Here is a 21940-nt window from a genome sequence, read left to right as displayed (position 1 = left end):
AACACAGTCATTACTTCATTGGCTAATCATAATGCAATTCCTCTTTCAGTTTGAAAATGCTGCAATGATGAAGTAATACCTCTCTCACTCTCAACCTTTGTCCATATCTAGCAGTAATAATTTGGCAGTGGTAGTCATGCATCATGAAATTAGATGAAAAGATATGATGGTAGATAAGCAATGGTAAACATTTAAAGAAATAATTCATAATTCACAACAAATATACATTCCCTTGAGGAATGAAAACGAATGGGTGTTAGGGACAGAATCAGGACAGCATTGTACAAGTTTAATCACAATTGTATAAAATGTGTTTTTGTTCAATGTTTTCTGTTGTTTCCGTACAGATTGGTTTGGAATGGTCTGTGTCACACAGATTTGTAAACTGCTGTTTTAAAATAAATAAGGATCAATTTTGTGAGGCAAGCCTCCCAACGCAGTGTCTCGTTCACTGGGAGTGTGGATTGCAATATTGGTCACAGAGGTCAGTGCGTTGAGAATGAGGCAACTGACCTCCAAGTCTAATTCTCTGATCCAAGCTCCCAACAAACCAGGTTCTTCATCAGAAGCCTCACCGTATAAAACTTATCTGAGTCAGGCTACATTTCTTTATAAACTGCATTCAATAGGATTCAACTACATATTGAAATCGACTTTCTGATCCGTTGACTCTTTGTTACATGCAGAAGCTCAACCCTGCAGTGAATTCATGGAGAAAGCACAAATGCGCGATATTTACATATTAAAAAGATCAGAAGTGCAAAATCATGCTTAGTCCATCTAGCAAGCTCTCTCTACTGTTTAGGGCCATGTTCAGGGCCCCCATAAACCACTTTCATTTTGTTGTTGGCTCTACATCCCTCTGGTGTCAGTGGAATCAAGAATCTTTCCATTTTCCTTTTAACTGCTTCAACTGTGGCTATGGTTTTACTAAGTTACCAGTCTAAGATTGATAGGAATGAAATTGATCTGTGGCTGGCAACACCTAATTTATCCGGTCTGCTGGAATTGCTCTATCATGGCTAGGACAGTGCTCTGTCGAAGAGTGGTAACATGTGTGCGCAGAACTCTGCTTCTTGACCGGTAAATTTCCTTTATGAGAGTGCAGGTGGAAACTCTGAAGACTCTGCTTAAGTTTATGAAGTCTATGAACCTTTTTAGCTCTTTACACAAGCAGCTTGACAGTGCACTAAAGTTATTCCCTGCATCACTGCAATGTAGAAACCGTTTCATACTAACCTAAGACGTGGCAGTAGAACTGCACTCACAGCAGTTGGTATCAGTCTAGTCCATAATAATAAAAATTACCATTGGGGTTAATCGTTGCATACTTTCCTTTGGAAATATGGCTCTTAACCAAAATGATTATAAATGAAGAGTTGACTTCTGAAAAGAGTTAATTCCACAGGCCATGAAATCACACTGTGGAGTGCAAGCATACAAATTCTTAACCCTTGGGTTAACTCCTGTGTAAAATAACCGATGGGAAATTTCAGACAAATATGTTGAGCATTTGTACATACATATCCCATGGCATTATTTTATGGTCATCATAGATAAATGCTGGTGGTGGAAAGGCAGTAACGATTGAGGTCACATCCTGAACTGTAACAAAGTAGAATGACTTAGAATTGTCATCTGGACCCCATACACCAATGGCTTGAGGTCACTCCACAGCCACGGGCGATCCACAAATATGTCACTGAAATAAAGCACTGTGTAGTGAACGCACTGGTAAAATGATCACACCAGAAAACACTGCAGAATGAAGTCTGTCAACCAAAGTATAATGGTCTCATCTTAGTTTGTGGTGCAAGCTTGTGAGAGCTTGGATCAGTTGGTAGACCTCCTGCCTCTGAGTCAGATAGTTGTAGATACAAGCCATATTCCAGAAATTGAGCACATAATGTAGGTAAACATTTCAGTGTAGCACTAAGGGAGCACTTCTGTCTGTTAGTTCAAGTGGAAGTAAAAGATCTTAAGGCACTATTTCAGGAAGAGTAGGGAGCTTTCTTGGTAGCCTGGCCAACATTCGTTCTTCAACCCAACACCATTAAAAAAAGATAACTGGTCCTTCATTTCATTTGCTCTTTATGGGACCTGGCTGTGTGTAAACTGGTTGCTGCATTTGCCTATATAACAACAGTGACTATACTTCAAAAATAATTTATTGGTTGGGAATCAGTTTGGGTTGTCCTGAGTTGTGGCAAAGTGCCAAATAAATGCATGTTTTTTTTCTTATGAGCAGCACTGGAAATAATTTAATTTTCCTCTTTACATAATAGTTTACAGATCATTTTGCAATGGACAATCTTTATAAGACTGTCTTTTTCTTTGGCAGTAATACAGCAAACATATTGTAATGGAGTGCTTTGCATAGGTTTACTTGCTACTTTTGAAAAACTATTTGCATAAATGTCCTAACCTGTACTATTCACTCACTTTCTTGATCATTTCCCTCTATGTTTCCCGGTATGTTGCTGCCTTGCATGGAGCTGTCTTTCTTTCATTCTCACCACTGTTTGATCTCATGTACTGCTTCACCACACTGCTGTCCATATTATGGTGCTTCCTGATTTGAATAGTGGACCCAGTAACCACAGACTAAGCCCCTAGAGACACTGATGTGCAATGCACAGCAGTAAATATCTCAGCTTGTTAACCATCCTTTCCCCATTCAACACAGGATACCACAGAAATATTGCCTTTCAAACAAAAACCAAGAAACATTATGAGATAATTACGAATATACACTGAGGTATTAGAGGACTATGAAGAATAAGTGCGATACAATCAATTTAGTGTTTCCACTGCTCATAACCCATAACCCCTTATTCAAGGACTTTCTGCCGAAGAGGAGGATGTGGAGAGACTTGATGAAGGTCTTTAATATTTTCAAGGGTATGGAGAATTGGATCCAGGAAAGTTCTTTAGTTGGACATAAAATTCAAGGGCTAGGAGATATTTTTTTTTATTCGTCCATGGGATGTGAGCATCGATGGCAAGGCCAGCATTTATTGCCCATCCCTAATTGCCCTTGAGAAGGTGGTGATGAGCCGTCTTCTTGAACTGCTGCAGTCTGTGTAGTGAAGGTACTCCCACAGTGCTGTTAGAGAGGGAGTTCCAGGATTTGACCTAGTGACGATGAAGGAACGGCAATATATTTCCAAGTCTAAATTTAAAGTGTCAAAAGAAAGTAGGAAGTTTAGGCAACATTTTTTAGTTCTAGAATTGTGGAACAAATTAACATTGGATTGTGTAACAGAAAACCATGGCATGTTTTTAAAAAGGGACTGGATAAATTAGGAAAGGGGACATAGGGCTATTAATTCCAGGATCATGGTAATGAAACTGGTGGTGGTTTTCAAAGGGCATGCTCAATGGATCAATGGTTTTTGCCTGGCCAAAATACTACTGTTAGTATAAAAATAACTTGGTAAGTGGCAATCAACATGGTCTTAGAAGGGGCTAATCTTGTCTCACTAACCTCCTTAACATTTTTAAGGAAGCAACCTCTCAAGTGAATTCAGGAAAACCCTATAATGGCCTTGAAATTCTGCAGTGGTTCTCCCTGTCTCCTGCTGTAACTTCAGCTGGGACTGCTGGAACCTCCAGAGAAATGGAGCGCTATTCGCTGGAGAAGGGAATCTTGCCCGCTTTGCTTCAGAGTCAGTTCAGCCTTCACACTCACTTTACGTGATGCACGTTTAGTGTTGATGTAAAGCAGAAACTGCTTTGCACTGATGTTGAATTTGTAGTGTGAATTCACCATAAGAAGCTGGGGTATCCTATTCTGCATTTAGAATAGCAACACTGTAAAAGTGTAATGTATAAATACTATGGTACCATGAAGTGAATCAGCAACACATTTTGCAGTCTGTTAAGTGAGAGTGAAATAATTGTAAATTCATACTCTTAAAAATGCTACTGATATGTCTTACAGTTTTTACCATTATTCCTATATAGGGCATTGGATGTGTCTACTCTAACACTGCCATGGAATAACTTAGGATAAATGTTACAGACAATGAGTGAAATTACAGTTCCTCTATAGGCTAGTGTGATGTGTTCTAGACTGGCCGGCAGCAGACAGTTACAGTTCAGGATGATGCTGGAATAAAATTCCTCCTCAATCTGGTGACCATGCTCTTTTAATAAGCAAACTTGAGACTGCAGAATATCCTCAATAATCCTAAGTGAAATTGGGACAGAATGCAAGTGGACACAGGCATGTACACACAGGTAAGATTATACAAATTCATGAAGCACCACACCAGTTTGCAGTTGTATCACTGTGAATCCTGTCACACTTGCGATGAAGCATTGTTTTTCGTACACTTACAAAATTAGTAACAGGATTCAACTACGGTGAGCTGCAAACCTGTGGGATAGGGTGATCTAGTACAAGAGAAGTTGGGTGGGGGGGGTGGGGGAGAGAGAACTGCTGAGAAAAGGGAGGAAAGAAGAATTCCATAAAATTGCACTTTTCATGGTAATGTGCATGGAATTAGGTTCATGGAATCTTTCTTGTTCTTTCTCTCCATCCTTGATATCCATTCTTTATCATTTGCTAACAGCATCCATGCTTCAGATTTATGATGTCAGTGTTGAACAGAACCACTGACAGCTAGTTTATTTTGTTCCTTATAAATGTTATTTTGCATTTTCTTATAGGTTCAATCTATCCAGTTTCTGCGTTGGTCTAGTGGCTACATGTTTGAGATGTCCCTTGACTGGGTAGTCTGGAGGACTGTCTGAGGTATCCAGTTCTCCTGTGGTCTGTAGTTTGCATTTTCCTAATGGCTCAGCAATAGGCTTTCCAGCAACTTTTATCACCCAGGCTTTGAAAGCAGAGTTGAACTGTCGAATTCTGAGTGAAGTTTGAATTAACTGGATGCGACTGAAAATCCAGATGTATTTAAATAACAATTCAAATAAAAATGATTAGCTTATAGAGGCACTACCTTCAGGGAAAATGTGTACATATTTCATGATGCTAATTGTACTATAGCATAGCATGCTGCTGGCAAGATTGGAAGAGTTCCTCTGTATACACAAAATAAATCTTCCCTCAACATTGTCAGTGCTATCTCTTCTCCCTACTCTTTCCTCTCAATAAACCCTCTTTCATGAGGCAGTGCCCCTTTAAAACCGGTTTGAATTTGCAAGATCCTAAAATGCTTTTATAGGTTTATTGATTCTCTACCATGCTGTTTAATTGTGCAGAGGTCCTTCTTCAAGTGATAGATTTTAGTTGCAAATCAGAATTTATTTGCTAAATTTTATATACTGCATCCAACACTTCAATTTCTATTTTTCAAGCTTAATTCAAGTACCTTTATTACACAATTCTTTTTGGCTGCCACCTTGAAAGTTTCTTTTATTGTTTATCTCACCAAACATAAACAAACAGGTGAATGAACAAGCAAGGAATAGTCCTGGTTTTGCGGCCAGCAGCGAATAAACGGCACTAACCGATCATTACACTTACACTTGCCCACAAACTTTCCATGGGCTTTTACACTGGAAGTTGCGGTAATTAGAAATCCAAAACAATGCAGGAATCTGGGACGTACGTGAACAGGACAAGCAACTGTATATTCCTCTCACCAATCAGATTGACGAATCCTTACTGAGGCACGCATAGTCGGAGCCAGGAAGTGTAAGTTAGAATAGTTCATTCAATGCCAAATCATGTACAGAAAGCAAAATAGAGAGAGGTAAAGAAAGATGAGATGAAGAAAGGAAGATAAGAGAGACAAAGATAAAAGTAAAATGAATATATTTTATTTATATTAATTTTAAAAAATTCTCCGACAATAATTAAAAGCTGAAGGAATGAGACTCCACACTTGTAAAAGTTACTTTTCAGTGCCAGAGAGATTGTTTGACAGGAATTAAGACTTATCGCGCTGTTAAAAATTAACTTAGACTAGAATGGACAAGCCCTAACTTTTTCTGCTGTGATTATTGGGTATCTACCATTTAAGTATCCCAACTTCATACCCTTTCATATATTTGAATGATGGAACAGGCTATAGGGGCTGAATAGCCTGCTCCTCTTCCTATGTTTCTAAGATTCATCTGAATAATTTTACTCGGGATGCAATGCTATGCCACTGCTCTTAACTGACCTCAATTCCAGTAACTTATTCTTTTCTCCTGCAGACACAAACTTAAACTCTACAGTAATTCTGCATCTTCCAGGCAATCAATTGCTGCCTTCGTCACTTTATTGTCCCTCCAGGTGTACCATCCATATTGTGCAGCAACACGCAAACCCTCAAATGGGTTGGAATGTCTTCCTTAGTAACACAAATTACACCTATGAATTAATACAGCAGCTAAATTCAGTAGGATTTGTACAGATGCTTTAAGCTGGTGGATGGGTAGACCAGAAAGTGGAATGAAAAGAGCTCTTTTAAATTATTGTTGCCGTAGACTTCCGCAACCTGATCAGGAGTGGGTTGGCACTCTAGAATGGTATATGTTCACCTGTAACATTTTGCCAAGCCTAAAGTTAGTCTATAGTAATATGCTTTTGAATTTCTGAGTTACTGCAGTTGTATTGGGAAGGGTGTGAGATTCTTTCCAGCAGTTGTTCTGGTCCCACATAAGTCACACATATACCATCCAGTTCATAGAAGTAAAATAATTCCTCGAATGGGAGCACTTAGCTCCCATTCAAAAGCTTGGGATAACTAACAAAAAAGAAAAATCATATTGAAAATCTCCTGCATCAAAGGAAAATTGTAAAAGCATTCCATACACATTAGTACCCATTCAATATTGTACGTTTTCAATTGTACTGCACCCCTAGCTATTTATAGATGTGAAAGTCTGACTTCCCTGATGGAAACAGAATGCTTTGAATATACTGAACAGTCTCCACTGATTTGCTCTGGGTGATGTACGCTGTGAATGAGATGGCCTGGGAACAGGTTAGACAGTGGTGGTAAATAGCTCTCCGTCTCACTCAAATTGATTTTTCTCAGAACAGTAATTAGAGTGAGCCAGGAAGATTTGTGTACAGCTTGATCAGCAAAGTGCTCAGTATATTCTCAAAAGCCAGGCTTAGTGTTTTCTTGTTAGAAATAAATGAATGGTTCCTGGCCTAATGTGTGAAAAAAGACAGATTTCAACATTAAATTATTTGTCTTCAGATTATTTTAATTTGCTTTTTCTGCCGGGTTCAGAGAGTTTCGCATTATCCCCTTTGAGTAGAGCCGATGTGTGTTGGGGAGTGGATCTGTACTGAGAGACACAGTGCCCCAAATAAACCTTGATGGATAGGCAAGAGCTCTCATCAGCTGGTGCAACACTGGCCAGTGTTGTAAGAGATAATGGATATCAAAAGCATTTATTGCTAAATGGATTTAAAATTGATCAAATTGGCATCACAAATGCAAAGATTAGGAAGCACCATATTATGCCACATTTTTGATACCCAAACACCAAGACGGTATCCATTTTCAACCACTCATAATGCAGTTCGAGAAGCCACAGCTGCTGTTAATCTCATCTGTAAGCTATCAGACGAATCGCTCCATGGGAGCAGGGCCAGTCAGAAGATAGTAAAACACGCATGTGCAGAATCAATCTCTACCGATACACAACGTTTGTGGTTTACTTAATTACCACACACATCAAGAGTACCTTACAGGGGTGAGCCCCAGATACAGCAGCGCAATGTAAAATAGGAAGTGCTTTTCGATGATCATGGACTTGTTAATGTGTGTGGTTGTTAAAGAGGCATTGTTTTAACCTTCTTGCCACACAAACCTACACTCTGGTTTGAGCAGAACACTCTCTGGATAGCAGTAACCTTCATTTCTGCTGAATAACTGTCAGCAATCAATACACTTTAACACTGGTATTCTGGGAATCGAGGTGTACAATTTAATAGGAAGGCTAATAAAAATCACAAACAAATGGTCATTAAAACTATAGTTATAGATCACCCACGGTGTTCCTAAACAATTGCAAAGGCTGTTTCTCATCCCCAGATGACACCTTCAGTGTTTGGAGAAGGGCCTGGAATGTACTATCAACCAGAGAGTGTTCTGTTTTGATGGTAGCCCTCCTTTGACAATCCACTGCTTGCTTTCAGAATATTAATGAATTTACATATTTAATTTATAAAATTTTAAGTAACGGAATATAATGTCATGATTTTTTCTTTTTAATTATTTTATTATTGTGACCCATTGAGAAAGGAACTAAGAATGATCAATTAGTATACACTGTTAGATGGATAGATGAAAACCATAAATGGAATATATTTGGAGACAGAATGTATTTGTTCTGCAATCTCCTCATTATGGACCCAAGTTTCCACACTATAAAAAACGGGCGCCCCTCCGAGCTGGGCGCCCGTTTTTCGCGCCTAAAACGGCGCCTAAAAAAAATCGCGATTCTGGAGCGTTCTGCAGCTCCTTGTCTGCCTGGCGCGGCGCCCAGGGGGGCGGAGCCTACACTCGCGCCAATTTTGTAAGTGGGAGGGGGTGGGTACTATTTAAATTAGTTTTTTTCCTGCCGGCAACGCTGCGCGTGCGCATCGGAGCGTTCACGCATGCTCAGTGTGAAAAAAACATTGGCACTTGGCCATTTTTGTAGTTCTTTGTAGCTGTTTAATTTTTGAACATTTTTTTAATAAAAGCACATTGCCATCAGCACATCAGCACTTGCAGCCTTCTCACTGTCTCCTTCCCCCCTCCCCCACGGGAAAAACGGGCGCCTCCTACCCCCCCTGCGGGAAGAACGAGCGCCTCCTACCCCTCCCCCCCCGCGGGAAGAACGGGCGCCTCCTACCCCCTCCCCGTGGGAAAGAACGGGCGCCTCCTACCCCCTCCCCGTGGGAAAGAACGGGCGCCTCCCCACCCGCGGGAAAGAACAGGCGCCTCCTCTCCCCTCCCTCCCCCCCCCCCCCCGCGGGCAGAACGGGCACCTCCCCCCCCCGCGGGAAAGAACAGGCGCCTCCTCTCCCCTCCCTCCCCCCCCCCCGCGGGCAGAACGGGCGCCTCACCCCCCCCCCCCCCGCGGGCAGAACGGGCGCCTCACCCCCCACCCCCCGCGGGAAGAACGACGCCTCCTACCCCCCTCCGCGGGAAAGAACAGGCGCCTCCTCTCCCCTCCCTCCCCCCTCCCCGCGGGCAGAACGGGCGCCTCACCCCCCCCCCCCGCGGGAAGAACGGGCGCCTCAGGCTGACTGCAGAATTCTCCGTGCCTGATGCACTTTCACGCAGGTAGGAAGATGGTTTATTTAATCTTTTCTTTGCTTATAAATGTTTATTCAGGTTGGATTTATTTGTATAATATTTGTAGGTACAAATAAGGATTTATTGTAGAATTTAATGAGTTCCCTTCCCCCCCCTCCCCCCCCACCTCGTTCTGGACGCCTAATTTGTAACCTGCGCCTGATTTTTTAATGTGTAGAACAGGTTTTTTCAGTTCTACAAAAATCTTCACTTGCTCCATTCTACTTTACTTTGGAGTACGTTTTCACTGTGGAAAAATGTGGAGAATTGTGATTTCTAAGATAGTCCGGTCTCCACCAGTTGCTCCTAAAAATCAGGCGCAAATCATGTGGAAACTTGGGCCCATTATATCGGGTAACAAAATGCTCAGATAAGGAGATAGGGCATTAGCAACAAGGGAAGTGACATCTTGGCTCGGTTGACAGCATTCTTGCCTCTGAACCCAAGAGTTCAAGGTTCACTCCTGGATTTGACCACATATACTGGGCTGACAGTGCAGCACTCCCTCTGTAAGGCATTGAACTATCAGAAATGTTGTATTTCAGATGAGACATTTCATGTGGATGTAAACGATCCCATGGCACTATTTGAAAAAGAGCAGCAGGTTCTCCAGCGCCCGTTCAACATTCTTTCCACAGCCAATGCCATCAAAGAAAGCCCAGATTAAACCGTCTTGCATCTCATTTCCTTGTTCAAAATTGGCTTCTGGATTTCCCTACATCACAGCAACTGCACTTCAAAACCCAATGCTTCGGTTTAGAAGTGCTTTGAAATTTTCTGATGATTGTGAAAAGTGCTATGTAAATTCAAGTTATTTCATTTAATGCAGGGAATAAGGGATCATAAAAATAGTCTTGCATTAAGTGCAACATTTTCAGAGACACGTCCCATTAGCAGGCCCTTATATGCTCCAGTCCACGCACCAGAAAATTGCGACGACACTGCCCGTGAATTTACATCCAATTTGAAATCAACAAATGGAAAATGACAGGCAGTACAGCACATGCGAGGCCCCACTGGTGGTGTGGGGTTTCAGAGAGTTTCGTCCGAATTATAAAGCTACAGGTTTAGTTAAAGGTATGGACGGAGTAAAAGAGCTTACAAAAATTGACTAGAGAAACAGTGGAAATTCCCCGAAGGGACTTGGCAATGAATGACTAAGAAATGGCAGATATTCTTAATGATTTCTTTGGGTCAGTATTTACACATGCATCTGGAGACTGCCTTCCCCATACGGGGTAGAAATTTAAAGGGCAAGAGGAAGAAAAACTGACATATATAGAATGAAGTGATAAAATAAGGACACTAAAATAGAGCAGTGCTCCCTTCTCTGGAGGGTTTCAAAGAAGAGTACTAAAGAAATTAGCTAATAGACTTGAATACATCTTAAAATGGAGAATAGTAAAGCAGCAGGAGAAAGGCAGAATGATAATAAAAATGGTGAACAATGCTTGACAAATCAACTACAGTTTTTTGTGGATACAACTGAGTTAACTGAAGTGAGTAGATTTAATATAACAAGGGCTGAAATTGCGTACCGCCCGATTGGGGACGGTAACAGCCGCAAGGCGGGAGTTCCTGTGCCAACACTGATCAAGCTGACTGCTCTGTCCTGGACGGTGTTGAACTTCTTGAGTGTTGTTCCATCACACTCCTGACTTGACCCTTGTAAATAGCGGAGAGGCTTTGAATGGTCAGGAGCAGAGGCACGCTTCACAGAGTACCTAGTCTCTGTCCTGCTCTTGTAGCCACATTGTTGATATGGTTGTTCCAGTTAAGCTTCTGGTCAATGGTGACTCCCATAATGTTGATGGTGTTAATGTTCATCAACGGTAGTGCAGTTGAGGGTCAGGGGGAAACGATTGCACATTTCCTTGATGCTGTGAATATTACTTCCCACTGTCAGCGGGGGTGTTGTCCAGGTCCTGCTGTAGGTTGACAATTTCACCATCAGGGTTGTGAATGGGCATAAACACTGTAAAATCATCAGCAAACTACCACACACCTGACCTTAAGATGAAGGGATGCTCATAGATGAAGCACCTTTCGATGGTTGGGCCAATGATGCTGCTTTGAGGGACTCCTACGATTATGTTTTGAGGTTGCACAGTTTGGCATCAACAATCATGACCACCATCTTTTGTGCCAGGTATGAGTCCAATCATTGGAGGATTTTCTGTTGACCGCTATTGACTTCAGTTTTGCTAATACTCCTTGGTGCCACATTTGATCAAATGTTGCTTTGCTATTGAAGGCAGTTACTCACATTTCACTTTTTGATGTTAAGTGGATGAAGGGACAATAACAATGTTCTTCATGTTTGCATTTGGTACAAAATTTGGTTGGGTTGTAAATAATAGGAACAAGCTGCCCAGTTGTAGAAGGTTCTGGACAGGTTTGGGGATTTGACCAAAAAGTAGGACATGTTGTTAAATGTAGAGCAGGACAAAAATATGAAGCTGGGAAAAAAAACAAATACAGGAATACAAAATTGATCGAGTCTATCGGAAGCAATGCAGGAAAGGGATCTGGGAATTTTAGTGGAAAAGACAGTGCAGTGGTGATAAAAATGACATAAGGATTCTATGATGTACAGTTTGAGGGGAAGAGCACAAGTCCCATGTTATTAGCTTTTGTAAAGTACTGGTCTTCCCATACCTTGATTATTGTGCACAGCTCTGCTACCATATCACAAAATGGATCTCCTAGTCTTGGAGTGAGTACAAAGACGGGCAGCTACATTGCCAAATAAAATTTGATTATCTGAGCTGTGAGGAAGAGTAAGGGTATAAGGGATGATTACATTGCAAAACGTGCAGTTAGAGATTATCTTATGATCTTATGATCTTATTGACATATAACCCAGATCCTAGATGTTCGATATTAACACAAGCTCAAGCACAAGGGACATGGATTCAGCCTGAAGCAAGCAGCAGTTTGTACAGAGTTATGTTAACTTCTTCATGTTGAGGGTGGTAAACATGTGGAATAGCCTACTCAATGAGGCAGTGGAAGAGGAAGATGTTATAAATCTTAACATAGTTATAGATAAATGTTCAACAGACAGGGCTATTAAAGGTTAAGTGGGGTAAGCTGTCTGAGACGTTAGGGACTGATCTGATAGATGCAGATAGTAGATTCCAATTCTGTACAGTCCTATACTCCTAAGGAAATTGAGGTAATGTAAGTATGTTTAGTGATTTGTAATGGGTACCTGTGGTCTCCTGAAGCTTGCTTGATTAACTTGTGGATCCAAGGAGGAATTTCACAGGGTTTTTCTGAAATTGTCCAAAGACCAGCATTTATTGCCTATCTCCGTTGAGAAACTTGAGAAGATGATGGTGAGCCACCTTCTTGTACCACTGCAATCTGTGTGGTGAAGATACTCCCATAGTTCTGTTAGGGAGGGAGTTCCATCATTTTGACCAGCAATGAAGAAGGAACAGTGATATATTTCCAAGTCAGCATAGTGTATCACAGTGGCTAGACTCTCTCTTGTAGGTCATTGCCTGGCACTTGTGTGGCACGAATTTTACTTGCCACTTATCAGCACAAGCCTGAATGTTATCCAGGTCTTGCTGCATGCGGGCATAGACTGCTTCATTATCTGAGGAGTTGTGAATGGAACTGCACACTGTGCAGTCATCAGCGAACATCCTCATTTCTGACCTTATGATGGAGGGAAGTTCATTGATGAAACAGGTGAAGATGGTTGGGCCCAGGACACTGCCCTGTGGAACTCCTGCAGCAATGTCCTGGGGCTGAGATGATTGGCCTCCAACAACCCTGTTGGAGCTGCACTCATCCAGGCAAGTGCAGAGCAATCCATCACACTCCTGACTTGTGCCTTGTAGATGGTAGAAAGGCTTAGGGGAGTTAATACCTCGTCGCAGAATACCCAGCCTCTGACCTGCTCTTGGAGCCACAGTATTTATGCGGCATAAATAAATATACACTTGGAGTCACTTACCTCTGCATCAATAGTGCCCTTGTGATGCTACCTGCTATGTGTGACAACTGCTTGGCTAATGATGTTGCAGTTCTAGAGCACAGAATCAAATCTCAAGAAGCCAATCTCAGCACAGAATTAAGTGGCTCCAAGTGTTTGAAAATTACAACAAAAAATAATTATGCAGGAACTGGAGTTTAATGTAACACTGAATACCAGCCACTCTCCCTGTGAGGGATGGGACACAGAAGTTTGGCTACACAGTGCAAATTGAAATAAACCTTTATCCTTTAGTATTCTAGGGGATGACTATTTTGAAAAGCACATTTTTAAAATATTAATATTTGAAAGCAACCAAATTAGATTGTTAAAGTGGTTTATCTCAAGAGTCTGGTTGAGAGTGGGTATAAAATAATGTAATTCACCAGCTCAAGGAACCCATTTCCAAATTATAAAATACTGACAAATCTTGAATTTAGGTTGCACTGTTATGTGTGCCTGATTTCTTTTAAATGAAGAGTGACTTCTGTACCAGGTTTGCCTACAAAATGGGTCTGATAGAAAATGAAGTCACCCTACAGTGCACACCTAACGGCGAAAGTTGTCAGCTAGAAGTTACTGTGGTACACTTAACACGGTCATATCAAACTTTGTTACTCCTCTTTTTTTAAAGAGGCACTGATCTAAAGTAGCAGGGAAATGAATTTGAAATGAGCATGTTAAATGTTCATACAATAGCTTCTCTCAGTAATTTCTAGGTTATCAGTTCATTCATAGTTGTCTCAGTATAATTTGGTGTGTCTCAGTGTTAATCCCTGTGGCGTGTGTTGCAAACTGCTACATTGTATGCCTGGCATGGAAAATGAACTGATATTTGAGAGCAGGACAATGAATTTTGGTGATACAGAGGCTGATATTAATTTGTCCAATACCTCAGCTAGCTGCACCACTTGTATAAATTGTACGCATTTCTTGCATAATTCACATCCAGTCTCTTTTCTTTATACCATGTATTGAAGACATGTTTGAGAAATGCACGGCCCTGTGCTTACAATTTACAGAACCAAACTACAGCCCCCCTGGTTGATTGTTTTCAGCTACATTCTGGATCCTTCTCCTTCTGGGATCTTTTTCTGAATGGCTTCTGGAATCACTTCATTTTTGTAAAACCCATTGGACATTTGGCTCATTAACTCTCTGCATCTAGAGGCTTTATTGCAGCTGGAACAGGGTGGGATGGAAAGGGAAGGCGAGACCCGAGAGTCCAGTCTGTCTATTTCTTTGCAACTTCATAAACGTGCTTGGAATGCTGTGAGAGAGAGAGAGAGTTCTTCTCTGCTCTGAGGTTGAACAATATGTGATTCACCAGGTCTGCCATTGGAGAACTTTTGGGACTCAAACATTCCACTTCTTCAATTATGAATTGAATAGCCCTCTTGTTAGAAGATAACTGCATGTATATCTCTTTCTAGACTGACTGGTAGGTTTCCTGCATATCTCTCTTCACCAAGATCATGATCTTTTTTGTGGTAAAACCATTAAAAATATGATAATATAAACAATCTGTAAAGTTACATTTGCTACCGAATGCTTTTAGAAAACATAATAGGCGTAAAGCTGGAATTACACTGTTTGATACGAACGGTGGTCTGGGGAACTTCAGTTTCTTGTTGCATTTTGCAGCACACAGACTTTCCCCTCAGTGGGCAGCCATGTTACAGAAAAAAGTCTTACAGGATTAGTATTATGCATGTCGCTGTGGCAAGAGGAAGAGAGAAAAAAGCTGAGAGAATTGAACGTCACCCACAAATGACATGACTAAGGACACTAAAAGAGCGCAAGGTACAAGGTCCTGACAGGCTTCAAAACAAACAGCAGGAATTTCCACCAGGATTCTCCGGTTCCTCACTGTAACTTCAAGAGATCTGTGAAAAAAAAACAGAGAAACGGTGAAAACAGCTGCTGGTGCTGCTTCTCTGGGTTTCTGCCAAAGTTACAGTGGTAGATTGGGAGAACTCCTGCAAAAGTTCCACCCCAGGGTATTAAAGGAGGTGGCTGCTGTAATTGTTTCTGAATTAGTGAGTCAAATATTTGATACTGGCCGACACTTTATCCTTTTCCTGTACTCATCCCTATCTTTAATTATAATGTAATAGGCTTTTTTTTCCCTTATCTCATTATTTCCCTTATTGCTTGCATCACTTCCTGCCTCCTCTAATGCACTTCTAACTAATGGAATGCATTTATTCTGCTGTCCCTTAAGTCTGGATTTCATTGCCAAACTTCAGTATTTCGTCATTCAGGGCAGTGGTGGCTATGCAGAAATGCAGCTGTTACAAATACGTGCCTGCCAGAGATCATCTCTTCGGGGTCAATGGTGTCAGTTGCTCCCTCAAGTGGTCTGCATGCCTTTTTTTGCTGGAAATGCCTGCCACTGTCTTATATCTCCTTGGAACGGGGAGAGGGACCTGGGAGTCTGAAAAACAAAATTCCCTTGTGATTTGGATTGGATCTCTATGGCTTATACGTGTGTACACTTCAATCTATTCAAAGGTGGAACCAATTAACATTAGGTGAGGTGACGCCTGGTTTGAATCAGAATGGGCCGGAGTTTCCAACATGGGTGCAAATCAGAAGGGAACTCCAGGCCAATGTGCTTTATTCCACAGTAAGTAAAACACACAGACCAATGAGAATGGTGAGAGTTTGCCTGGTGCAACTGCCATGCGCATATTCTCATAAAAATAACAAGCACACAAGCATTAAGACACATAGGTGGGCCACCTCACTCAACTTAAAAGGACAATATTCCTGTCCTGTTACGCAGGATAATGGTCTTCCTCCAGTGCAGCTTTCTGCAGCCTGACTTCTGAATTTTTAAAAGCCTCTCTCTGATCTACAGAGATCAAAAGTGTTCTTCAACAGCAAGATGCTAGGTGCCTTTCTGAGGTGAGCGGTGTTTTTCTGAATGACCAGAAGCATTAGCAAATTGGCCATCATTTGGTCTCTGAAAGAAACAACCGGCCAGCATTTTAATTACCACTCTTCTGCCTAAGGATCCACAATCTGCATGGAGCTACCTTGAGATGTTAACCCTTATTAGAAAAGGTTTTGCTCAAAATACATTTTAAAAGATCTCATGCCCAAATCCTTTCTATCGGAAAATGGCCAAAGAATTCTAAACCATAATAGTAACACTAATTCACGTCGTGTTAGAAAAACTAACAATAGGAGTAATAAGGTTGTCATTCTTGGTCATTGTCGAGCAGTTCACAGAACACAGTGGCCTGAGACCCCCACAGAAAGACCTCCTCACACTATTTGGGCTTGACAATATGTGGTGTATAACTTTAGTGCGGTGTCAAGCCAGCTTCACAACGTATGCAGGGAAGTTTTATAAATTTAATCAGGGTGGGTTTTTTTTAAGAAAACCAGTGCTCCTGTCCATGCTCTCAAAACATTAAATATTTACTAGCCAGGTGCTCAGCTCTGTACATAGGTGTGAATACACATGCAAAGAGCAATCTCCTGGTACCTACCCCATACATAACTCTGGGTTGCTGGCTATAAATCGGAATCTGCTGCCACCACTCTCAGATCAGTAGAACATTTACTACAGCACAAGATAGGTATTGTACTAGTTGAAATCTTTTAATGGTAGCTTATTCACTGCTTTAAAAATAAACTATCATTCCATGATTATTGTACCTGCAAGTTTTAATCTCACATAAATCATTGAGCTACAGACATGGTTAAACTGCTCACTTGCACCTTTAGTTGTCCCGTATAGATGTCCTTGACTGGGGCTAACACTTACCTTAAACCAACAAAAGGGCTGTGCTCCTCTCTGCTGACTAATAATTGATAAGTTGTACATTTTATTGGTACTGTTCGTGGGAATTCTACAACATTAAAATGGAATTCTATGATGACCGTTGATTTTGCGCACGTGTTGACTGACAGATGCTGAATCCAATCCTGTCTAGCTACCCAGAAGAAGCACTTGCATTTATATAGCGCCTTTCACTTCTTCAGGACATCCCAAAGTGGATCACGGCCAATGAAATATTTTGAAATGCAGTTATTATTGTAATGTTGGAAAACGCAGCAGTCATTCTGCACACTCCAAGGCCACACAAGCAGCAATGAGATAACTAACCATGAAATCTATTATTTAGTGGCATTGGTTGAGCGATAAATGTTGGCCAGGCCATCTCGCCCCCTCTTCTTCAAATAGTGCCATGAACTAAATTGTGCATCCACTTGAGGAGGCATATGAGGACTCCATTTTTCTGACATTGCAGCATTGTACTGAAATGTCAGCCTGACTTTTATTGCTCAAGTCTCTGGAGTGGGCTTGAACCCACAACCTTCTGACTTAGAGGGAAGAGTGCTACTGCTGAGCCAGAGCTGACACCAGCACACGGGAGAATCAGCTCCAACAATTAAACATGTCTTGTAATTGTTATATGTCTTACATATATAAATGGTCTGTTTATATTTAATCTAATAATTTACACAATGGTTATGAATGATCAAAACAGAAATCTTTTATTTTCATGAAAATATTGGAGACTCGTACTGCACATTGAGGAGGTGCAATGATGTGGTGTGCTATTTGTTCACACTATGTCATTTTTCCCCTATTTCAATAAGAACTGAGGTAACAACAGGTAATCCACATGATCTGGGAAATATGCTTTATCAAAAACCCTGATTTCCATTAATATTAGACATGGCTATATCTTTAGTAAATATTTACAATTAAAAATGATTGTAATGATCCTGTCACGGAAAATGTGTTTTCTGTGTCAGAAGCTTTTTCCTATGGGCAATAAGGCAATGAGCTTTTCTGAGCAGGCTGTTCTTGGGACCGAACTAATGCCCCAATATGGTAACATGTCTCTCGAATCAATGTGGCCCAAAGAGGCGTGTCTAATATTAATGGAAATCAGGGTTTTTGATAAAGCATATTTCCCAGTTCATAAGTTTGGCCTAACTGAAAGTATTGGGTGCACATGCTAAGAATGGGTAATGTTGAGTTACAAGAGTCATTCTTTTGACAGCAATGGGCTTGAAATTACTTTAGCGACATTTGTGAGAAATGTATATTGCATTCTCTGGAAAAACTGTGTGCACTGTTTTAACACATTTGTTAATCCATTTACAGTCTACTCTGATCATTTGAAGTCACTGAATTCAAATTCAAATTACTGGACAATTCAAAAATTTTAGCAGCAAAAAATGATTGAATATTCTGGCTTTATTTTTAATAGTTTACTGATTCATCATACTGGCGCTTAGCAAAATTTCATAGAAATGCACTAATATGTTTCTTACAAATTAACAGAGTAATTTCAGCTCTTGTATGTAAATTTACAATGCAGCTCTTGGTACAGAGCAAAACAACCTGACCATTGACTTGAAATTAATACAATCAATGAGTATGACAGGATAGTTCACACCCTGCTTTCGATGGATCTAAAATAGTTAACTTTCTCATTGAACACAAGCGGAACATTTAAGGGCCACAGAATCATGGACAATGTAGATGGGGATCGGGGCCAGCAGAAGGTGAACAGTTAGAATAAAGCTCACCTTTTCTGTCCCGGTAAATGCAGGTTTGCTAATACCCACTTATCTTTTTAATTTGACTCCAATTTTTTTTTATGCCATGACTGTTTTATTTTATTCAGTTTTCTGATCTTTTTTTCTTGAGTCGTAGCTTTCTTTCACTTCCTGCAGTTTTTTTTTTCTTCTTGGTTACAGCGATATTTCCATTTCAGTACTTATACAAAGTGGTTTCAAGAGTCCATTGATATGAAAGTAGCTTTATAACTTGGGATTAGCTCCTTTGCTGACCCCTGATGAAAGCCAGTAGAATGAGATCCTCTACGGAAAACCATTTCCTAGAGCGTGGGCTTCTTACCAGGTGGAATGTCACTCCAGTATAGTGAGAAACTGGATTTAAAAAGTGCTCATGCCTGGATTTCTTGAGCACTGTATAAATTGAGTATTGAGTGTTTTTAACACGACTTGGAAGTCATTGCTGCCTCCCTCATCTTCTAACATTAAGAAACAATCATCAAGGAAATGAGTTTCTGTGCATACATGTAAGCACGCAAGCACAGAGTTATCTCCTGGTGGGCAGGATGCAAGTCGCAATGCAGAGTATAACTTCTGCTTCTGGCTAGCTTCACTGCACACCAGTTCAAGATCATTTACTGTAACTGCAATGTAAATGTTTACATGGCTTAAAACAGAACCCCAGATAGTTTTTTTTTAAGTCACAAATATCAGTAAGATATTGTGGAAAGCAGGGTCCAGCGACAGGCTTAATCGAATACTAAAGCACCTTGATGCTGTGAAGCAAGAGCAAAATATGCTGATGCTGGAATCTGAAATAAAAGCAGAAAATGCTGGACATATCAGTGGGTCAGGCAGCATCTTTGGAGAGAAACAGAGTTACCGTTTCGGGTCGATGACGTTTCGGTTCTGACAAGGTGTCACAGACCCGAAACGTTAACTCAGCTTCTCTCCATAGATGCTGCCTGACCCACTGAGATTTCCAGCATTTTCTGTTGATACTGTGAAGGTTGTCATTGTTGAGGAGTTCTGTGAAGTTGATTTATGAAGGTTCTTCAGTAAAGGCAAAGACAGACTATATTGAAGGAGAAATTGATGGGCCAAATTTCTAGGACCGGGAATAATATAGGAAGTCCATCATTCAGCATTGTTCTTGAGTGTCTTATTTGCAAAGAAAACTTGGAAACCTGTGATAACCTACAGAATAAGTGTGTTTTATATTTCACTGGGAAGGGCTTGAACTGTATCACATATTTCACTGGGGAGGGCCTGAATGATATCACAAGTCTTATCAAATGCTCAACATAATCAGCCAGATTTTGCTCTGAGTGGCGAATGAGTTCATTAGATTTGCACTTTCCCATAGATTTTCTATGGCCTTTTGCACGGCAAGTTCCTGTCAGCCAAACCATCCAAAGAGCATAGTGCCCTCTACAGGTCATCCGCGAACTTTGTGAACAGGACAAGCAACTGTGTGTGTCCTTAACCAATCCGATTGAAGAATCCTTACTGAGCAGCGCAGAGTCTGAACCAGGACGTGTAAGTTGGAAAGTCAAATTAGGTACAGAAAACAAAATAAATAGGCAAGAAAAGATTGGATTAAGAGAGAGAGATAAAAGAGACCGAAAAAGTTTTAGTTTTTTTACAATTTAAAAAAAATCTCCAGCAATAACTAATATCTAGAGGAATGGGACGCCACACTTGTAAAAGTTAATTTTCAGTGCCAGAGAGGTTGGTTGGCAACAATTAAGACTTACCACTTCATTAAAAGGATAATTAGACTGGAATGGACAAGCCCTAACTTTTTTAGTGAGTTTAGTCTGTATCTATGAGGTAAGTACAGCAAAGTCATTCCGTTCAATGTATTTGAATGGTGAGCCAGACAATGAGATGCCTTTTTTTGCACAGCTTTTGGAGGAGCAGGGCACAGGAACTTCTGGATTTCCACGTACAACTGCACATGTGCGGTCGCCGGAGATGCCGTCCGATTTGCACGTAAATAACGGTGAGCGCTGTTCGCCTCACTGCTATTCATGCAAAATCCAGTTCAATGAATAGTAAATTAGTAACAAGTAACAGGATAAGAAGTTGCCCATATAGGACTGAGATGAGGAGAGGTTTCTTCACTCAGAGGGTTGGGAATCTTTGGAATTCTCTACCCCAGAGAGATGCGGATGCTCAGTCATTAAATATATTCAAGACTGAGGTCGATAGATTTTTGGATACTAAGGGAATCAAGGGATATGGGGATCGGGCGGGAAAGTGGATTTGAGGTAGAGGATCAGCCATGATTTTACTGAATGGCGGAGCAGGCTCGAGGGGCCGAATGGGCCTACTTCTGCTCCTAATCCTTCTGTTTTTATGTGACCTTCCTCCCAGGTGATGCAGGAGACCCTCATAATGAGTTTACTTCCAGTTGGAATAACTAGTATCCGACTGGCCTCTGATCCACAGCCTCAATGTATCGCTCTGATCATTGTGATTTCATTTAAAATCTTTTGTGTTTTTTTTTTCTCCCCTCTATGTTTTTTTCTCTTCCAGCTTGCAAGCGTAAAGAGCAAGAGCAAAACCGGGACCGAGCCACCGCGCCCAAAAAACAGCGGCTTGTCTTCACTGATCTCCAGCGCCGCACCCTGATTGCCATATTCAAGGAAAACAAACGGCCATCCAAAGAAATGCAGATTACCATTTCCCAGCAGCTGGGGTTGGAGCTCAACACGGTCAGCAACTTCTTCATGAACGCCCGCAGACGCAGCATGGACAGATGGCTGGACGAGCCATCTACCACCCCCGGGCCACCAGCGACAGCTGCAAGCACTTTTACCAAAGCATGACCCAGAGGGAATAGTAGGCAAGCAGTCGTGCCTGCTACTGCACTCTGGAATTAAGACAAAACCAAAACCAAAAAAAAAGGCTTTAAACCAAATAAAGACACGATTTTTAAAATAAATAAATTCCAAAGAAAATCAAATCGGAGACACGTGTACACCTTGCTCCACGGCAGGGTTATAAAGGAGCTGGTCGGGAGATAAGTTGCACTGTGTCGCTGGCTGTTGATGCGGGTCTGGAAGCACATAAAAGTACATATTCGGGTAATTTTCATGACAAACTCTCGCACTATAAAGGTCATTGTAGAATAGCCTGTATG

At 41.1% G+C, this 21940-nt stretch overlaps 1 protein-coding gene across 1 annotated transcript in view; it reads left to right on the top strand.

Annotated features, from left to right (window-relative positions):
- LOC139229165 (hepatocyte nuclear factor 6-like) overlaps positions 1–21626 on the top strand; it is a 99133-nt gene extending 77507 nt beyond the window's left edge. The window contains exon 2 of the mRNA XM_070860825.1: positions 21334–21626. Within this exon, the coding sequence (XP_070716926.1) occupies positions 21334–21626 (293 nt within the window). The remainder of the gene's footprint in view (positions 1–21333) is intronic.
- Positions 21627–21940: the final 314 nt, after the last annotated feature.

Source organism: Pristiophorus japonicus, chromosome 18 (genome assembly GCF_044704955.1).
Source record: "Pristiophorus japonicus isolate sPriJap1 chromosome 18, sPriJap1.hap1, whole genome shotgun sequence".
NCBI lineage: Eukaryota > Metazoa > Chordata > Chondrichthyes > Pristiophoridae > Pristiophorus > Pristiophorus japonicus.
This window is presented reverse-complemented; position numbering and strand designations above follow the sequence as displayed.